Genomic DNA, 21,420 nt, shown 5'->3' on the forward strand with positions numbered 1-21,420 from the left:
CTTTGCAAATCAATTGATTAAAAAATTTATCTTCATTCATGTAAAAAAAAAGCACATCAGTGACTTCTAAACTCCAGCTTTTCTTAGTGTATTTGCCTTCATTCATTGATCTCTTAACATCCAATATTGGATCAGCACTGGTCTCCTCCTCGAGAGCAATCAGCCACGGCGTCCTATTCCCAGAGTGGCACCCGGGTGCAGAGCCGTCACTGCCATCATCAGTCCTCCTAATGACTACATTGTGATATCAAAGCAGCAGGAAAAATCAAGGATTGGAAGCTGTTTACAAGTATTTGTATTTACAGAATCTACTATATAATTGTCTAAGGGTCACTTCCATCTTTCTGTCTGTCTGTAACGGAAATCCCAAGTCGCTGATTGGTCGTGGCAAAACGCCCACGACCAATCAGCGACGGGCAGTCCGGCGGCAAAATGGCCGCTCCTTCCTCTCCTCCCTGCAGTCAGTGCCCGCTCCATAATCCCCTCCAGTCAGCCCTCACATAGGGTTAATGGCAGCGTTAACGGACCGCGTTATGCCGCACTCCATTAACGCTGCTATTAACCCTGTGTGACCAACTTTTTTACTATTGATGCTGCTTATGCAGCATCAATAGTAAAAGATCTAATGTTACAAATAATAATAATTTTTTTTTAAAAAGAAAAAAAAAGGTTATTCTCACCTTCCGAGGTTGCGCGCTGTCCTCGGCAGTGCAAGCGGCAGGTTCCGGTGCTAAGGATGCTATGCGAGAAGGACCTGCCATGATGTCACGGTCATGTGACTGCGACATCATCACAGGTCCTGCACTCATATCAACCCTGAGACCGGAAGCTGCCGCGTGCACTGCACAGGGCCAGGACTGCAAGGCGCTCTCGGAAGGTGAGTATATGTTTATTTTTTATTTTATGTCTTTTTTAACCACGCATATACTACGTGGGCTGTGCTACATACTGCGTGGGCTCTGTTATATACTATATCTCTGTGCTATATACTATGTAGCTGGGCAATATACTACGTGGCTGTGCAATATACTATGTGGCTGTGTCGGTTCTGTTATATACTACATCGACTGTGCAATATACTACGTGGCTCTGTTATATAATACGTGGCTCTGTTATATACTACGTCGACTGTGCAAAATACTACGTGGCTCTGTTATATACTACGTGGGCTGTGCAATATACTACTTAGCTGTGCAATATACTATGTGGCTGTGTCGGTTCTGTTATATACTACATCGACTGTGCAATATACTACGTAGCTATGCAATATGCTACGTGCCTCTACAATATACTATGTGGCTCTGCTATATACTACGTCGCTGACCAATACACTACATAGCTGTGCAATACACTACGTGATGGTGCAATATACTACGTTGCTGTGCAATATACTACGTGGCTCTGCTATATACTACGTGCCTGTGCAATACACTACGTAGCTATGTTATATACCATGTGGCTGTGTTATATACTACGTCGCTGACCAATATACTACATAGCTGTGCAATACACTACGTGACTGGGCAATATACTACATAGCTCTGCTATACACTACGTGACTGGGCAATACACTACGTGGCTATGTTATATACCATGTGGCTGTGTTATATACTACGTAGCTCTGCTATATACTACGTACGTTGTGTTACATACTATGTAGCTCTGTTATATACTACGTCGGTTGTGTTATATACTACGTCACTGTGCAATATAGTACGTAGCCTGTGCTATATACTACCCACATATTCTAGAATACCGATATGTTAGAACCGGGCCACCATCTAGTTATATAATAATCTTTATTTTTTTATATAGCGCTAACATATTCCGCAGCGCTTTACAGTTTGAACACTGGAGGTTAATCCTCAAATAAAGTGATTTGCTACATTTCGTAACTTTTCATCCTGGACAGAATTACAAACATATAAGTTGTTACTGTTAAGAAGCAATCGATGAAATGATATCAAGTATCTTCCCACTATCGCTGTATCCATAATGCTGCATCTATCACAGTGTGACCACAGGTCTAATGACGGAAGGCAAAACTAAACAGATGATGCAAAAAGGAAACAATGTCAGCAGTGATGCCTGTGTGAATAGTGTGTAATTATCTCTGGTTATTAGAGAACACAAATATCCGGGCGGATTGTAAGATCTGGGTCTCTAAACTCAATATTACATATCTGTACCCCAAACCCTCCAGAGACTGTCAGGGACGATGGGATAATGCCCAGTGATAATACACCGCAGTGATCAGTCACCAGCTGCCATCTTCCCTATACATCAGTAATAATGTGTACTGTAAGAAGACCTCTGTCTCTGGCATCACTCAAACAAGTCTACTGATTCATGAAAATCCCCCGCGGCATCAGTCTGCGGTGTGTGCGGACCCCCATAAACAGTGAAGTGTACAGGAGAAGCTTCAATGTTTACCTTTTATTCAGACATGGCTACTTTCCTCTAAAACAGCTCCTCTCCTGTGCGCAGGTCATGTGTGGTACTACAGCTCCACTCCATTCACTTCAATAGGGCTGAAATGCAACATCCGAGAGCCCATACATAGATGTAACAACCATTTTTTTCTAATACTTGGCTAGAAAAACCCTAAATCACTTATTTGACCAAAGCCTCCAGGACCCCTAAACGACGCAAAGAAAAATTGTATAAAGGAAACAATGGGGAAGGGGGGGGGGGCGGGGGAGTTTGGCATCTTCATCATCGGCACAAGTTTACTTGGGTTCTACCAGGAACAAAAGACAGAAGTGATGATATGATAAAAAAAATGTACATTTATTATAAGATGTAAGAAAACAAAGTATAGAAAACATCGGCTTCCGGCCGTAGATGCAGGATACAGTAACCGGTGATGACGCCATCATACAGTCATGCAACAAGCACAAACTAGAAACAACCGACAGTGATAAGTCTAATCATATATCCAGCGAGATACAATTATAGAATATTACATCCCTGCATGAACCCGGAAAATCCCTGTAAGTTACAAGGCACTTCCCAAAAAATAAAAAAATATTCCAGCAAAACTCAATGAGTGCCATTATGTCGTGTTGTCACAATGATATTTTGCAATTTCTTTGTTACAATTGTTTCTGCAAAAACTAGGAATCCGGCACTGATATTAACCATTCAGGACTCTAGAAAAGTGTTGTGACAAGCAGAGAACAAGGTAAATCCAGTCACAGCGGAGGACGGACATCACCGCTGTCTCCCATAGAAGTTACCAACTGCCTGGAAATACAATGTAGCAATAAAAGCCGAAACAGTAAAAAGTATAATACACACTGTGCACAAGAGGTCACATATAATAACATCTGTATACCTGTCAGAACACTACAGAGTATACAGCAGTGCCTGCTAACAGAGAGGCAATAACGGGACGACTGATCACAGTCCTACATTCTCAGATTCTTCATTAAGAGATTAAAAATAAAGTAAAAGTTCTCGTTCACAGAATGACGCAGCAGCAAGTGGCCGGATAATCCTTAGTCTCCACTTTATTCTCTCGCCCATATACAAAGTAGCTGCAGTTATTCCCCTTCCAGCTGTACTCGACCTTAGTGAGCGGCAGCAACTCGATGACCTGTCTCTGAGGGGAAACAGAACATTGTAACAGCAAGACACAGCACAGACCGCAGTATTATAGTAGTTATATTCTTGTACATAGGGGCAGTATTATAGTAGTTATATTCTTGTACATAGGGGGCAGTATTATAGTAGTTATATTCTTGTATATAGGGGCAGTATTATAGTAGTTATATTCTTGTACATAGGAGCAGTATTATAGTAGTTATATTCTTGTATATAGGAGCAGTATTATAGTAGTTATATTCTTGTACATAGGGGGCAGTATTATAGTAGTTATATTCTTGTACATAGGGGGCAGTATGATAGTAGTTATATTCTTGTATATAGGGGCAGTATTATAGTAGTTATATTCTTGTACATAGGGGGCAGTATTATAGTAGTTATATTCTTGTATATAGGAGCAATATTATAGTAGTTATATTCTTGTACATAGGGGCAGTATTATAGTAGTTATATTCCTGTACATAAGGGCGATATTATAGTAGTTATATTCTTGTACATAGGGGGCAGTATTATAGTAGTTATATTCTTGTATATAGGAGCAGTATTATAGTAGTTATATTCTTGTACATAGGGGGCAGTATTATAGTAGTTATATTCTTGTATATAGGGGCAGTATTATAGTAGTTATATTCTTGTACATAGGAGCAGTATTATAGTAGTTATATTCTTGTATATAGGAGCAGTATTATAGTAGTTATATTCTTGTACATAGGGGGCAGTATTATAGTAGTTATATTCTTGTACATAGGGGGCAGTATGATAGTAGTTATATTCTTGTATATAGGGGCAGTATTATAGTAGTTATATTCTTGTACATAGGGGGCAGTATTATAGTAGTTATATTCTTGTACATAGGGGGCAGTATTATAGTAGTTATATTCTTGTACATAGGGGGCAGTATTATAGTAGTTATATTCTTGTACATAGGAGCAGTATTATAGTAGTTATATTCTTGTACATAGGGGGCAGTATTATAGTAGTTATATTCTTGTATATAGGGGCAGTATTATAGTAGTTATATTCTTGTACATAGGGGGCAGTATTATAGTAGTTATATTCTTATACATAGGGGGCAGTATTATAGTAGTTATATCCTTGTACATAGGAGCAGTATTATAGTAGTTATATTCTTGTACATAGGAGCAGTATTATAGTAGTTATATTCCTGTACATAGGGGGCAGTATTATAGTAGTTATATTCTTGTACATAGGGGCAGTATTATGGTAGTTATATTCTTATACATAGGGGGCAGTATTATAGTAGTTATATCCTTGTACATAGGAGCAGTATTATAGTAGTTATATTCTTGTACATAGGAGCAGTATTATAGTAGTTATATTCTTGTACATAGGGGACAGTATTATAGTAGTTATATTCTTGTACATAGGGGCAGTATTATGATAGTTATATTCTTATACATAGGGGGCAGTATTATAGTAGTTATATTCTTGTACATAGGAGCAGTATTCTAGTAGTTATATTCTTGTACATAGGGGCAGTATTGTAGTAGTTATATTCTTGTATATGGGGCAGTATTATAGTAGTTATATTCTTGTACATAGGGGGCAGTATTATAGTAGTTATATTCTTGTACATAGGGGACAGTATTATAGTAGTTATATTCTTGTATATGGGGCAGTATTATAGTAGTTATATTCTTGTACATAGGGGCAGTATTATAGTAGTTATTTTCTTGCACATAGGAGCAGTATTATATTAGTTATGTTCCTGTACATAGGGGCAGTATTATAGTAGTTATATTCTTGTACATAGGGGCAGTATTGTAGTAGTTATATTCTTGTACATAGGAGCAGTATTATAGTAGTTATATTCTTGTACATAGGGGCAGTATTATAGTAGTTATTTTCTTGCACATAGGGGCAGTATGTGATTAATCCTGTATTGATCCCTTTCTTTGTCGCGCAGTTCTCACCTGTTTCAGGATACGACATGTGGCCATATACTGGGAGTAATGCTGCTGCACGGCGGTCTGAGAGGCCTGGTTTATGGACAGGTCAGGGAAATTCACGATCGGCGGCACCTGCGCAGAACACAGAGATTTACCATTGGTCTAACAGAGAACACTCACAGATCCGTCCTCCGGTTTGCGCTGCTCACCAGCGTCTGCTCGTCTGCGTACATCTTCTCTCCGGTCACTTTCTTGAAGAGATCGGTCGGGAATTCTGATCGATGATCGGGGATGAACTCGTAAAGATTGTTCTTCCTGCAATTACAATGAGACTCCATGGTGAACTCCGATCTGCTCCTTCTTCACCAGTCCTCTCTCTTCAGCAGAATGTGATCTATTGTCCCCTGTTATCGGCCATTTAAGTTTAGGGAGATGTTGATTCTACACAGAGCTATTGTCCGCTGTTATCAGCTTTGTAAGCTTGGCGTAAACCTGGTCATTTAGCAGCGGCAGTGTTATAAGCCGTGCTCCGCCGGCCATGTCCTCACCACGTCACTGTCAGCTCGATGAACGTCATCACTTGTCCTTTCCCGTTGCAGCACGGACACGTCTGGACGTTGCTCTGGTTGCAGGTTTTGCATCTGCAAATTGATAAACATCAAGTAAGTGGATGTAAAAATGAAATATTGCATAATATGGTCTGACATGCACTATATGGGGAAAGTGTGTGACCCCCCAGGGGCCATAAGAGCACAGGACCCCTCACAATTATGGTGGTGGAGGAGGGGGGGACTAATGGGAATCTGATTTGGGCTGAGGGGCACGGGAACAGTTTATATAGAATTTAATCGGGGGGTAACGGGAACGTCCGGTATCAGAGGACCCACCACAGACACTACGGAAACTCCAGCAGCAAAACCTCGAGGTTCTCGTTTCTTCATATGGATCAGATCGGGGGGGGGGGGGGGGGGGGCACATACTTTTGTCATAGAGTATATTTATCAAACGAGCTCACAAGAAAAAAAAAAATGAGTTGAATCCCAGGTGGGCACTAGGACCCCGCGTGGGTGATCCAGACACGTCCTGGCCCGGATCGCACACATCATCGGTCAGGGTGGATGGGATTTATTAGATTCAGTAAATGTAGGGACGTTACGGTCACTGTGGGGTGAATGTGAGAGGATGGGGGGGTATTGTGTGAGCAGAAATGGGGGAGGAAAAGCGGGGAGACATGATCTCCGTGCACTACTGCCCTCCGTCTTGTAGACCGCTGGTCGCTTTAAGCCTCTGGTCTGCAGGACGACCGCCGTGGCGCCAGAGCAGAACGTCAGCGTCCCGACATGATGACTTCCACGCAATGCGTCGCCCGGACATGAGCCTGGGGATTAGGCGACCAGACCAGGGCTTTATTTCAGTTAAAACTTGTGATGTGACTGTGGGGACTTCATACGTTGTAGGGACTTTTGTAGGGGGCCCTCATAGTGTGGAGGCCATTAAACAGCTTAAGAGCCAATATGGTGGTCATTATATAATGTGGGTGCTTGTGTGGACCCATCATACTGTGTATAGGGGAGCTGCGGGCTCATCATACTGTGTATAGGGGAGCTGTGGACCCATCATACTGTGTATAAGGGAGCTGCAAGCCCATCATACTGTGTATAGGGGAGCTGTGGACCCATCATACTGTGTATAGGGGAGCACTGGACCCATCATACCGTGTATAGGGGAGCTGTGGACCCATCATACGGTGTCTAGGGGAGCAGTGGGCCCATCATACTGTATATAGGGGAGCTGTGGGCCCATCATACTGTATATAGGGGAGCTGTGGGCCCATTATACTGTGTATAGGGGAGCTGTGGGTCCATCATACTGTGTATAGGGGAGCTGTGGGCCCATCATACTGTATATAGGGGAGCTGTGGACCCATCATACTGTATACAGGGGAGCTGTGGGACCATTATACTGTGCATAGGGGAGGTGTGGACCCATCATACTGTGTATTTCTAGGGCAGCTGCACAGGGCACTAATATTTTCTAGGGGGCAATTTTATCATCTAGAAAGCACAAAGAAGGCATTTGTCCTATGTAAGGGGCACAGTGGTGGGCATTACTATATGGGGCAGCGGCTCAAGATTAGGGTATCAGAAGGATGGGGATAGATGGTTACGGGGTCAGAAATGTAGAAGTCAAATGTGTCTTTGTTATAATCTCTCTAGAACAGTCCTGGCTGGAGAAGTTGTCATATCGGTCTGGGCCACATGGAAAAGACGGGAAAAGTGAATGATTCCATAAGAAAGAACGTCAGCGGTAAGTCACCATCTATAACATGTTCTGCAGGACGGGTATCTTTATCCATTGCATACCCGATAGATCCTGTCCCGCTGCAGTTCATACATTCCTCCGCCGAGCGCTTCCCAGATCCATTACAGTCGTCACATTTCACCTAAAAGCAGAGGAAACACATAATATTCATTATACTCAGCCTGAATCCGCTCTATTCTGATACATTGTAACAACACTGCTCCATATAAAGAAGACACTTTCCAGAACAATACAGAGGGGCCTAACAATAACAAACATCCCTGGGGCAGATGTCTCCCTATTTCTGCCCCTAAACACCCCCCCCCACCCCCTCCTCCCCCCCGCTACCTGTACATGGCAGCGCCCTCTGCTGGCGGTCAGTGGTACTACACCATCACACGCTCACCCGGCTGTTTCCGTTACATTTCTGGCAGATGATTTTGCCTTTTCCGTTGCATTCTTGGCAGGACTGTAAGACAAGACCTGAGGATTAGATTCCTTTATCTCCATTGATTGTTATGTCGGTTTCCTTGCCGGACTGTAATAACCTTCTTGGAAGTCGTGTGAGGAACGGGAAGTTTTTCAGTTTCATCATGGAAAAGGGTTGGAGTCTTCACGTGGATTTCCCAGGGCTGCGGGGTCGGACCTTTGTCAGGAGAGTCGAGGGCGTCCCCTGCAGGAAAATGCAGATTATTATATAGGGGAGAACGTGCAGACTGGAAACTGGCTGACTACCAATATGGCCACCATTATAGCCAACTACAACCAATTATTCCAAACTCTTAAAGGGCAAAGTATTGATCACCTCTACTGATATGTAAGGGGGTGCAGCGCATGCCTCACTCCGCCATGTTATCCTCTGCACTAACCTGCAGTGCTACCTACTGCCACTAGATGTCACTACAGAGCCACAGATTATATAAGCAAGCAGGAAGGCGTCAGTGTGTGGCTGAGACCACCCTCAGGAACTTGGGGGTCCGCGTCCCTGACACTGCACCCCCATACACAGCAACGGTGTAAATGTGGGTGACAATCGCCAATATACAACAAACTCTGGATATCACTAACCAGACACAGGTTTAGACACCCATTCACATGACCGCGACTCTGTGAATGTTTCCAGGCGATACTAGAGGGGAAGGAAACAAAAAAAAGCAATAAGTAAACTGGGAGCAACAAAGTACAAAGAATGTGATCACTCCAAGGGAGCGAGTGCATGGGCAGACAGCTAGGGGGCAGCACTGACCCGGTAGGTGTTGTGGGGGCTGAGCTGAGTAATTTCCATCTCTTCTGCCGGGGAGGACCCATAACAGCACTGATCATTGGCGTAGTCCAGCAGGGCCCGCTTGGCCGTCTCCTGGCTGATGGCTGGAATCCTGCAGACAAAAAAAAAAGCCATCAGCGGTGCAGAGAGGTGACCTCACCGCCATGGGGCTCATGTGTCCCATTCCATCCATGGCCACCTCCGCTGCCGACCGCACAACCTCTCCGCAGAATGCGACCTGGAGATAGAAGTGATACACTGTAACAAAGCAGCCACTTACAACCAGTCCCGGTTTGTAGGAGCGGGTACATTGCCGGGTTCTGGTCCAAAAGGAGGTGGGGGAGGGAGAAATTTGCCATCTGGAAATAAAACAAAAAAAAGAGACAAACCCTGATTACACAAGAAGACATCGAAACTATTGTCCGTAACTAACATCTGCCTGATACTTCTCACAGCTGGGGGAACCCTGGGCAATGACAGTATCTGGGCCCTTCGCCGTACAATCGTGTGTGATAGAAACGGCTTTGGAGGTAGATGTGGCCCTTTGCCTCTTGGGTTGCACTAATATTATGTCCACCTCTGGTTAAAGTTGTATCCACACTAGAGAATCCTCTGTGGCCTAAACAGCGCGGACCTCAGACTGATACAATGTATTCATGCTCAGATATCTGTACTGGAATCAGCATGAAATCTCACCGAATATATTATAGACTGGATACAATTGTAACAAACCCTCAGCTGTGAGAGATGTTAGGTCTGTGTGGGGAATTTATCCTCTAAAGCCTCCGTCCCACAATGAATATTTAGTACGTTTTTGATGTTGTAGATTTTCGAGAAAGTTCAAGTAACCAATTTTACTACATCAAAAACTCACCAAAAAGCTCATCCTGGGAACGTATAAAAGTCCCCGAGAACGATGCCGTTCACTGAGAGTCTGCGGAGGTCTTTAGATAGCAAGGAATTAACATACAAAGGATAGAAGAAGGATGCAGACATTGTTTCCATACATAAAACCTCTAGAGACTTGTGCAATGAAAATACTAGAAAATAGTAAATGAAGTCCCGGTACTCACGGCTGCCGTCTCCGGCCAATCCTTCATAGCCGGGGATGCCGGAAAACTGAGGGTAAGGCGCAATCTGAGGGGCGAGGGCATTTGTGTTCACTGTGGGGTAATAGCCTGGAGCCCCCGCAGGGTTCATAGCGGGCGGGTACGGGCCCCCGGGGGGCATCGCTGCAATGATGGGAAAAGAGAAGGAAGATCTGCAGTCATTTCATAGTTTGTGGAGGATCTTGTATTACACGCTGTGCTACGTTTACAGATGTTTTTATTTATTTTTTTCCCTGTATTGCAAATAAAATAACAAAATAGAAAACTTTACAAAAAGGGTCATAATAAGGGGGTGGTCGCAAACTAGGGTAATAGGTTAAAAAAAATTGCAAAGTGCCGCAGTGCATGTAAAAACAAGCAATGTTGCCATTTACCTCTTAATAAAAACTGGCTCCATTCTTAAGAACAAAGGCATTTTTAATTGCACAGTTTACAGCTCATTGCCTAGGTTACCGGCCAACGCTGCTCAGGAGGTGGCAGGATGGCTGCAGCTTCGGTGTCCCTGTGCTGCTCCGGTGCTGGCGAGCCTGGGAACGCGCTCCGCAACCATACCGCCGGTCCCACCAGTCAAGAGTGCAGCACCTTCCAACAAGCAGGAGGCAGAGGAGCAGTGCACTTCCAAAAAGACTAGGCAACCCCTTGTAACATTTACTGTTTGCGGTATACAGCTCCTATGCAGAGCTACGTGTCTACAGGGTCATTTATCAGTCTGGTTTTACACTTGTAGGTTACTTCACTGCCTGTCTATAGAGTGAAAACTATTGTAACTCATTGAATGTTGTAAAATAACAAAAAAACAAACAAACAACAATCTGCGTTCTGAATTCCTATCATTCATGATGAAAGCCTCCTCATGTATCCTTCAGTTAAGGCATTACCTGGATTCATGGGGTATCCCGGCTGGAAAGGGGGAGCATGTTGTCCATAATTTGGCATATCCATGTTTCTGGTTGAATTAAAACAAGCAAACAAAAAAAAAGTAAATGACTTAATTATTATTTTTCAATGAGGAAAAATGTAATTTATATGTGCATCCAGCAGAGGGCGCACAGCTAAATCAGAAAACTGCTACCAGGGAACAACTTTCTGTTGGGTGACCACAGTTATTAATGGTTACAATGTTATCTTTGTGCAAAAGTTTGTTACATTGTTTCACTGAGGCAGATGTAAGAAGATAGCCCACCAAACCCTCCGTATCCCCCTCTTCTGCACAGGTTTACACATAACGTGTCAATCACGCGCCCCGATGCCGGATCCATTGTCCGGGAAAGCAGCGATATTTGGCAGCTTTCACATTCTCTGCTCTTATTATGACTCTGGCAGGATTTCCCCAGAGACTCATCAGATTTCATATCAGAATTCTGCAAATTGACTGCGCAATGAACTTCATGAAAAGTGTGGATGTGCTCAGACTTGTGAAGCCTCAAGATACAGCGTCAATTATATAGGTCATACGCTAACGGGGTGAACAGGTCACCGTCACCCCCAAGCCCTGCAGTCTGAGGGGCCCCGATGTCCCTGTGCTAAATACAGACATCCCACCATTATACATGGTCTCTGACTCTCTATAGAGATTAGCACTAAATATGACTATAGAGTGTGGGGCCCGTTACTGATTTACTTTTATGGCCGCTGTGAAAAAAATAGGGATTTTTGACCTAGCTTAGGGTCCACACTTGTGAAGCGGTTAATAGGACCCCCTGTTTTTTTATAGATAGATAGATATCTCTATCTCTATAGTTCTTAGGTTACCCTGACGTAATTAATAAAGATAGCAGCAACACACAAGCACCACTAGGGGGAGCTCACTGCATTCAGATTATACAGTTGAATCAATCAGTACATATTGAGCTCCCCCTTGAGGTGACAGTATAAATCTAAATGCAATGAGCTCCCCCTAGTGGTGACTGTATAAATCTGTATGTAGTGAGCTCCCTCTAGTGGTGGCTGTATAGATCTGTATGTAGTGAGCTCCCCCTAGTTGTGGCTGTATAGATCTATATGAAGCGAGTTCCTTCTAGGGGAGGATGTATAAATCTGTATGTAGTGAACTCCCCCAAGTGGTGGCTATATAACTGTATGGAGTGAGCTCCCCCTAGTGGTGTCTGTATAAATCCGTATGTAGTGAGCTACCTCTAGTGGTGACTGTATAAATCTGTATATAGTGAGCTCTCCCTAGTGGTGACTGTATAAATCTATGTAGTGAGCTCCCTCTAGTGGTGACTGTATAAATCTGTATGTAGTGAGCTCCCTCTAGTGGTGGCTGTATAAATCTGTATGTAGTGAGCTCCCTCTAGTGGTGACTGTATAAATCTGTATGTAGTGAGCTCCCTCTAGTGGTGGCTGTATAGATCTGTATGTAGTGAGCTCCCCCTAGTTGTGGCTGTATAGATCTATATGAAGCGAGTTCCTTCTAGGGGAGGATGTATAAATCTGTATGTAGTGAACTCCCCCAAGTGGTGGCTATATAACTGTATGGAGTGAGCTCCCCCTAGTGGTGTCTGTATAAATCCGTATGTAGTGAGCTCCCTCTAGTGGTGACTGTATAAATCTGTATATAGTGAGCTCTCCCTAGTGGTGACTGTATAAATCTATGTAGTGAGCTCCTCCTAGTGGTGACTGTATAAATCTGTATGTAGTGAGCTCCCTCTAGTGGTGGCTGTATAAATCTGTATGTAATGAGCTCCCTCTAGTGGTGGCTGTATAAATCTGTATGTAGCGAGCTCCCTCTAGTGGTGGCTGTATAAATCTGTATGCAGTGAGCTCCCCCTAGGGGTGGCTGTATAAATCTGTATGTAGTGAGCTCCTCCTAGTGGTGGCTGTATAAATCTGTATGTAATGAGCTCCCTCTAGTGGTGACTGTATAAATCTGTATGCAGTGAACTCCTCCTAGTGGTGGCTGCAGTCAGTCAAATCTATTGTACATTATTACATACAAAAATCAGATCAGATATTAGGACATGAATCAGGATTGTGAGCCTAAAGATGGTGAACTGAAGCAAAAATGTAAAGTTTCTCCTGAAATGTTTGTTCATCAATTCATCTTTGTAAAAGTCATGATTCCTCCCCAACCCGGAATCCTGTGCGAGGCCGAGGGATAGAACAAGCGATCAGATAGAGCCGAGGGTGTAATCATCTATACATAGCACTACAGGGGACCAGAGGGTTAACTGTGGTGTTACATAGGACTGCAGGTGACATATACTACATTATATTTACTCAGAGTTATCCCTTGTTACATAGGACTGCAAATGTACAGTCTGCGATTTTGCTGCAGTCTTTCCTAAAGATGAATGGGAACCACACATTCCTGCGCCTGCCGTGGAACTACAACCCCCAGCATCCTCGGAGCAGTGACACATTGGCAGCTTTCTCGACTTTCCTGCATTATGGGATCGGCCATTCGTCTTGTACCGGCTGAGAAGTTGCAGGACACGGACGACCGATGGCAGCGGTGCACTGCGCAGGGGTGCACTGCGCAGGGGTCTGTGTCCGGCCCTTGTGCACGGTGTGTAGTTTCTGTGCCCGGCTATAAATACATAACCTTTACATGAGGCCGATCACGTTACCGTGACCCGATGGCGCAGGCTCCAGTCCTGTCACATTGGGCTCAGCTGTTCTCATGGACCTGGGCGTCAGAGCCGTGTTCTGCGTCTGGTAACGGCGCTACTCTGCTTACGGGTCACAGCGGCCGCACCATTTCTAGTCACTACAATATTCTCCAAGTCACTGTTCATCCTGATCCTCCTGGTCCATGAACCGCTTGCCAGAGCCAATATTGTGCCGGACACGCAGTAAGGCCGTGTTCACACATTGCAGATTCTGTCACGATTTAGGCACGGATTCTTCCGACAACTAATGAAGTTAATCTACGAAATCCGCAGTGGATGTGGCGAGGCGGAAACCGTCAGACTGAACAGTTCTCACAGCTGCAGGATTGTTACAGTTGTATCCAGTCCAGACAATGGGAGCTGAACTGATGAGCACAGATCTCTCCTGTCCTGATACAATGTATCAGCCTGAAGTTTAGAGGATTCCCGGACGGATACAATGTAGCAAACTGATAACCGGTGAATTAATCACTGTATGATCAGGGCGACCGCGGCCATTGGTCATGTGACCAGACATAGATCAATGGCGGCACTGTCACTATCAGTTATTGATGGCCGTACATCTCCATGTACACGAAGGGTTAAAGAACGATCCACTGCAGAGGGGCACACCCAGGAACCACTATAAGGGGCACATAGTACTGGGGGTCCAGCTAAAGATCCTGCAGAGCCAGAGTTTCTCCTTCTGTATCCAATCTGATAACATCCCCATACTATGTCTATCAGGTCTGGTCCTCCAGTCACAGCCAAAGCTGCATTCTCACATTCTCTTACTTTTCCAGAATTGCCGTTAAGCTCCGCTGATTGATATTGGGACATGAGCATTTTTAATGCAGCTTTAGATGTGAGCAGAGCAGACAAAGCAGAATTTACAATGTGTCACAATAATACATGGAGATTGGGAAACTGAAAAATGAACTCATTATAAAGCAAAGTTCAGGAGTCACAGGAAGCATCACACTGACCTGTGTCAGCTCCATGCAGTCTATTGTTCTCTGTTATCAGTCAGTGCTGAGACCCTCCAGAGACATGATTTATTGCTATGCTTGGCTTGTATAGCGCCTTCATATTCCGCAGCGCTGTACAGACATCTTTACTGTCCTGATCATCTACATTCCCCATCAGTCTTTAGGCTATGTGCACACGCTGCGGATTACTCTGCACACGCTGCGGATTACTCTGCAGATTTTTTCGGACTGATTTTTGTAAATCCGCAGGTAATCCACACTGCGGATTTCCTGCGGAATTACCGAGTTTTTTTTTTTGCAAATTCCACCTGTGGTTTTACACCTGCGGATTCCTATTCTGGAGCAGGTGTAAACCGCTGTGGAATCCGCACAAAGAATTGACATGCTGCGGAATAAACAACGCTACGTTTCCCCACGCGTTTTTTTTCCCCGCAGCATATGCACTGCGGATTTTGTTTTCCATAGGTTTACATGGTACTGTACAATGCATGGAAAACTGCTGCGGATCTGCAGCAAAATCTGCAGCGTGTGCACATAGGCTTAGAGTGTGGGAGGAAACCGGAGAACCCGGGGGAAACCCACACAAACACGGGGAGAACATACAAAGTCCTCGCAGATGTCGTCCTTGGTGGGATTTGACATTTACATCTATATAACCTGTACAGGTGCAGAGCTCTCGGCCAACATGGCAGAAGCAGTACCAGCCCCGGCCCACCATGTGTGCAGCAGAGGGGCCCTCAGACACGGGGTCCAGGGGTGACCGCTACCTCTGCGCCCCTATAGCTTCCTTACAAGCTGCCCGCTGAGGGGGTTTCTGCTCCATAGACTATAGCCATCCTGTGCGCCCCCCTGGCATGAGTGTTCCCACCCTAATGTGCCCCCATCATAGAACCATTGCATCTCCAAGGGGGCGTCCTGCAAAACTTATCACTGTGCACAATAGTCTGCAGAGCATCTAAACCCAAAATCTCCATAAGCAGAAATGTTTGACACCAACTTCCCCAGGGTGTAAATACCCAGACAGGAATCTTAGGGGGTGCAAAAAAAAAAAAGAAAAAAGATATGAAGTCCTAAATCATCATTAGGCTATGTTCACACGTTGCATTTTTTTTCTGCAGGAATCCTGCTCTATCGGCAGTAAAGAAGCTGCGTATATTGTCTCTTGTGGATAAAGTTTAGCGCCCCCAAAAGTCATGATACAACTTCCATAAGGTTTTTGCACCAAACACAGAAAACCCCGATACCTGCATTTTTTGTTGTATTTTCGCACTTACTCGTTGCTTTCTATGGGTGAAAAAAACGCTGAAAGAAGGGACAGGCTGCAGTTTGCAAAAACGCAATTTTCTAAATCAGTCAGGAAAAGAAAACCAATGTGTGCATGAGATTTCTGAAGTCTCATAGGCTTTGCTGGTGGATGGCATCAGAGTACAGTCCGGTGCCATCTGTCCATGTTTAACATTGCAAAGTATAGGAGAAACTGTAACACTGAGGCACAACACTGCTGGCAGTCCCATGTAAAACTACAGACAAGGAGATCACCAGGAAATTTACTGTATCTCTACATCAAACCTAATAAAGAGCAACAGATGAGATATCTGAAACTCTCCCCGAGATCCCCCCGGATCCCCCCACTGGAGATCCCCCCGGATCCCCCCACTGTGGGCAGAGGCCTCATGGCCCCTCTCTCCAGAGCTGGAATGTGAGGAAGGTCTGGGGGGGATGGGTGGTGGAAGGGAATGCATTATCTAGATTGGATTCTTTGTATCACTTCATTGTGGAATCAAACAATATCTGATACATCGAGATACAAAATATTCACAGAAAACAGGACGCAAATTGATACAATGTTGCACAAATCAGTAATAATGCTCATAGAGGGGCGGACACCGGGAGAAGGGGTCGGGGTGAGACCACAGGGGTCCGGTGTAGTCATGTGATGCCCCCTGTCTGCGCCTGCCAGGAGCTGGATGTGGCCCCCTATGTTTGTCCGCCCCCGGATCAATTAGGACGTTTCCTTTGCAGTAGATTTTTTGGGGGCTCATTGAACAAATTAACATTAAAAAACAAACAAAAAAAAACCAAACACAACTCTTTGGATTTTCTAGAAATATTGCAGACACGGAATCTGCGACGTTTCACAATAGCAGCAAAGTGGATGAGATTTTACTGAATAATTAAAATAAAAATCAGCGCACAGTCTGAGCAGAAATTACTGGGGGAGCGAAGGTGGGGTCCCCAGAAAGTGTGTAGGGCGCGGTGCACCCATGAGACCACCCGGGACGGTGGGATCTGGTGGGATCCGGCTCCTGGTGACCCATAATATACTGTGATCTGCTCTTACCCCTCAGTGTGGAGGCTCCTCCGGCCCCAGATCCGGATCTGCTGCACTTGTTTTCGCTTTTTTCTTTTCAGGGGGATATTGAGTTAAATGGAGACCCACCCTGTTAACTCTATGAGTGCCAGCACCATTTCCTATCCTAGGAGAGGGGAGGAGTAGATAATATGGTGCAGGACTGTACACCGGCCACACCGAGCGCAGACTGCAGCCGATCGGTTAGGAGACGATAAAATGTTAAAAGTTGAGCAAAAATATTCCCAGGACCCTGGTCCAGCGATGATGGCGGCAGCCTGTGGCTACGAGACCAGAAACGGGGACTCTCCCGTCGTCTCTTCTGATTCGTCGGCCTCCGTGACGTCATGTGTGCAGAGCGCCTATATATAAGTGACATCATGCGCCACTATATAATGACATCATGCGCCACTATATAAGTGACATCATGCGCCACTATATAATGACATCATGCGCCACTATATAAGTGACATCATGCGCCACTATATAAGTGACATCATGCGCCACTATATAATGACATCATGCGCCACTATATAAGTGACATCATGCGCCACTATATAATGACATCATGCGCCACTATATAATGACATCATGCGCCACTATATAATGACATCATGCGCCACTATATAAGTGACATCATGCGCCACTATATAAGTGACATCATGCGCCACTATATAATGACATCATGCGCCACTATATAATGACACCATGCGCCACTATATAATGACATCATGCGCCACTATATAATGACATCATGCGCCACTATATAATGACATCATGCGCCACTATATAAGTGACATCATGCGTCACTACATAAGTGACATCATGCGTCACTATAGAATGACATCATGCGCCACTATATAATGACATCATGCGCCACTATATAATGACATCATGCGCCACTATATAATGACATCATGCGCCACTACATAAGTGACATCATGCGTCACTACATAAGTGACATCATGCGTCACTATAGAATGACATCATGCGCCACTATAGAATGACATCATGCGCCACTATATAATGACATCATGCACCACTATATAATGACATCATGCACCACTATATAATGACATCATGCGCCACTATATAATGACATCATGCGCCACTACATAAGTGACATCATGCGCCACTACATAAGTGACATCATGCGCCACTACATAAGTGACATCATGCATCACTATATAATGACACCATGCGCCACTATATAATGACATCATGCGCCACTATATAATGACATCATGCGCCACTATATAATGACATCATGCACCACTATATGACATCATGCACCACTATATAATGACATCATGTGCCACTATATAATGACATCATGCACCACTATATGACATCATGTGCCACTATATAATGACATCATGTGCCACTATATAATGACATCATGCGCCACTATATAATGACATCATGCGCCACTACATAAGTGACATCATGCGTCACTACATAAGTGACATCATGCGTCACTATAGAATGACATCATGCGCCACTATAGAATGACATCATGCGCCACTATATAATGACATCATGCACCACTATATAATGACATCATGCGCCACTACATAAGTGACATCATGCGCCACTACATAAGTGACATCATGCATCACTATATAATGACACCATGCGCCACTATATAATGACATCATGCGCCACTATAGAATGACATCATGCGCCACTATAGAATGACATCATGCGCCACTATATAATGACATCATGCACCACTATATAATGACATCATGCGCCACTATATAATGACATCATGCGCCACTACATAAGTGACATCATGCGCCACTACATAAGTGACATCATGCGCCACTACATAAGTGACATCATGCATCACTATATAATGACACCATGCGCCACTATATAATGACATCATGCGCCACTATATAATGACATCATGCGCCACTATATAATGACATCATGCACCACTATATGACATCATGCACCACTATATAATGACATCATGTGCCACTATATAATGACATCATGCACCACTATATGACATCATGTGCCACTATATAATGACATCATGTGCCACTATATAATGACATCATGCGCCACTATATAATGACATCATGCGCCACTACATAAGTGACATCATGCGTCACTACATAAGTGACATCATGCGTCACTATAGAATGACATCATGCGCCACTATAGAATGACATCATGCGCCACTATATAATGACATCATGCACCACTATATAATGACATCATGCGCCACTACATAAGTGACATCATGCGCCACTACATAAGTGACATCATGCATCACTATATAATGACACCATGCGCCACTATATAATGACATCATGCGCCACTATATAATGACATCATGCACCACTATATGACATCATGCGCCACTATATAATGACATCATGCGCCACTATATAATGACATCATGTGCCACTATATCAGTGACATCATGCGCCAATATATAAGTGACATCACGCGCCAATATATGTGACGTCACGTGCCACTACATAACTAACATCATGCGCCACTATATAATGACATCATGCACCACTATATGACATCATGCGCCACTATATAATGACATCATGCGCCACTATATAATGACATCATGCGCCACTATATGACATCATGCGCCACTATATAATGACATCATGTGCCAATATATAAGTGACATCACGCGCGAATATATAAGTGATATCACGCGCCACTACATAATGACATCACAGGCTTACTAATCAGAAGAGGCGCCGTGACGTGGCAGATACTAGGTGCGATGGCCACGGACTACTAATGTCGCTGCCAGAACAGAAACCTTCAGATCTTTTTGCTCAGCTTTTTTATGCTTCGGTTATTTCAGCCGACAAATTTGGACCATTTTTTTTTTAAAGTTGAAAAGTTGTAAGAATTGACATGATGATTAATTCCCAGGTGGGAAAATAATAGCACCTTGTGCACCAGAGCCCCCTCATTGCAGTAGCTACGCTCCCACGATGAGTTTTTGGTGAGTTTTTTATGCTGCGTAATTTACAAAAAAAATGCAAGTAACTTCTCAATCAATCATAGGAACCAATCAGCTCATCTCCAAACACAGAAGAAAAAGGAAGGACGGCAGGGGATTATTGCTCCATGTTCCCACATAGCGGAAATGCTGCATTTATTCATCAGGAAATCTGCTGTGTTTAAGGCCGGCGTCACACTAGCGAGTTTTACGGACGTATGAGCGCATAAAATACGTCCGTAAAACACGCATTACACACGGCCCAATTATTCTCTATGCCCCTGCTCCTATCTGCCGTATTTTACTGATCCGTATTATATGGCTTTCTACGGCCGTAGAAAATCGCAGCATGCTGTGTTTGTCACCGTATTGCGCAAAAAAATCGCCAATGAAAGTCTATGGAAGCCAGAAAAATACGGATTACACACGGACCAGCAGTGTGACTTGCGAGGAATACGCAGCGGTGTTAGAGAGAAAAGCCGGCAATTCAGTGCGGTGTACAGTAAAATCACACTGACAGCTTACAATAGAATAAATGTGTACACATAGAATAGATATATTCTCAGTGAGACACATATATGTATATATATTATTACTTCATACAGCGCGAGATAGCTTTAAAGCCGGTAATTCAATTGCCGGCTTTTGCTCTCTCCTTCCTAAACCCGACATGATATGAGACCTGGTTTACATACAGTAAACCATCTCATATCCCCATTTTTTGCAGATTCCACACTACACTGTTAGTAGTGTGTATATGCAAAATTTGGGCGCTCTAGCTATTAAATTAAAGGGTTAAATGGCGGAAAAAATTGGCGTGGGATCCCGCACAATTTTCTCCGCCAGAGTAGTAAAGCCAGTGACTGAGGGCAGATATTAATAGCCTGGAGAGGGTCCACGGTTATTGGCCCCCCCCCCCCTGGCTAAAAACATCTGCCCCCAGCCACCCCAGAAAAGGCACATCTGGAAGATGCGCCTATTCTGGCACTTGGCCACTCTCTTCCCATTCCCGTGTAGCGGTGGGATATGGGGTAATGAAGGGTTAATGCCACCTTGCTATTGTAAGGTGACATTAAGCCAGATTAATAATGGAGAGGCATCAATTATGACACCTATCCATTTTTAATCCAATAGTAGTAAAGGGTTAAAAAAAAAACACAAACACATTATTTAAAAGTATTTTAATGATATAAAAACAAAGGTTGTTGTAATATTTTATTCTACGCTCAATCCACCTGAAGACCCTCACTCTGTAACAAAGAAAACATAATAAACCAACAATATACATACCTTCCGAAGATCTGTAAGGTCCCAC

At 44.0% G+C, this 21,420-nt stretch overlaps 1 protein-coding gene across 1 annotated transcript; it reads right to left on the bottom strand.

The window, feature by feature from the left end:
- Window positions 1–2,769: 2,769 nt before the first annotated feature.
- Window positions 2,770–17,418, bottom strand: LOC138647290 (protein SSUH2 homolog). Its single transcript, XM_069736201.1, has 13 exons — window positions 17,111–17,418; window positions 11,069–11,136; window positions 10,155–10,313; window positions 9,362–9,440; window positions 9,064–9,193; window positions 8,886–8,946; window positions 8,366–8,490; window positions 8,224–8,286; window positions 7,880–7,959; window positions 6,065–6,157; window positions 5,726–5,831; window positions 5,541–5,648; window positions 2,770–3,604 (listed from the first exon to the last, which is right to left on the bottom strand). The coding sequence occupies exons 2-13, from the start codon at window positions 11,130–11,132 to the stop codon at window positions 3,464–3,466; spliced, it is 1,209 nt and encodes a 402-aa protein (XP_069592302.1). The 5' UTR covers window positions 11,133–11,136; window positions 17,111–17,418; the 3' UTR covers window positions 2,770–3,463.
- Window positions 17,419–21,420: the final 4,002 nt, after the last annotated feature.

Source organism: Ranitomeya imitator, chromosome 8 (assembly GCF_032444005.1).
Source record: "Ranitomeya imitator isolate aRanImi1 chromosome 8, aRanImi1.pri, whole genome shotgun sequence".
NCBI lineage: Eukaryota > Metazoa > Chordata > Amphibia > Anura > Dendrobatidae > Ranitomeya > Ranitomeya imitator.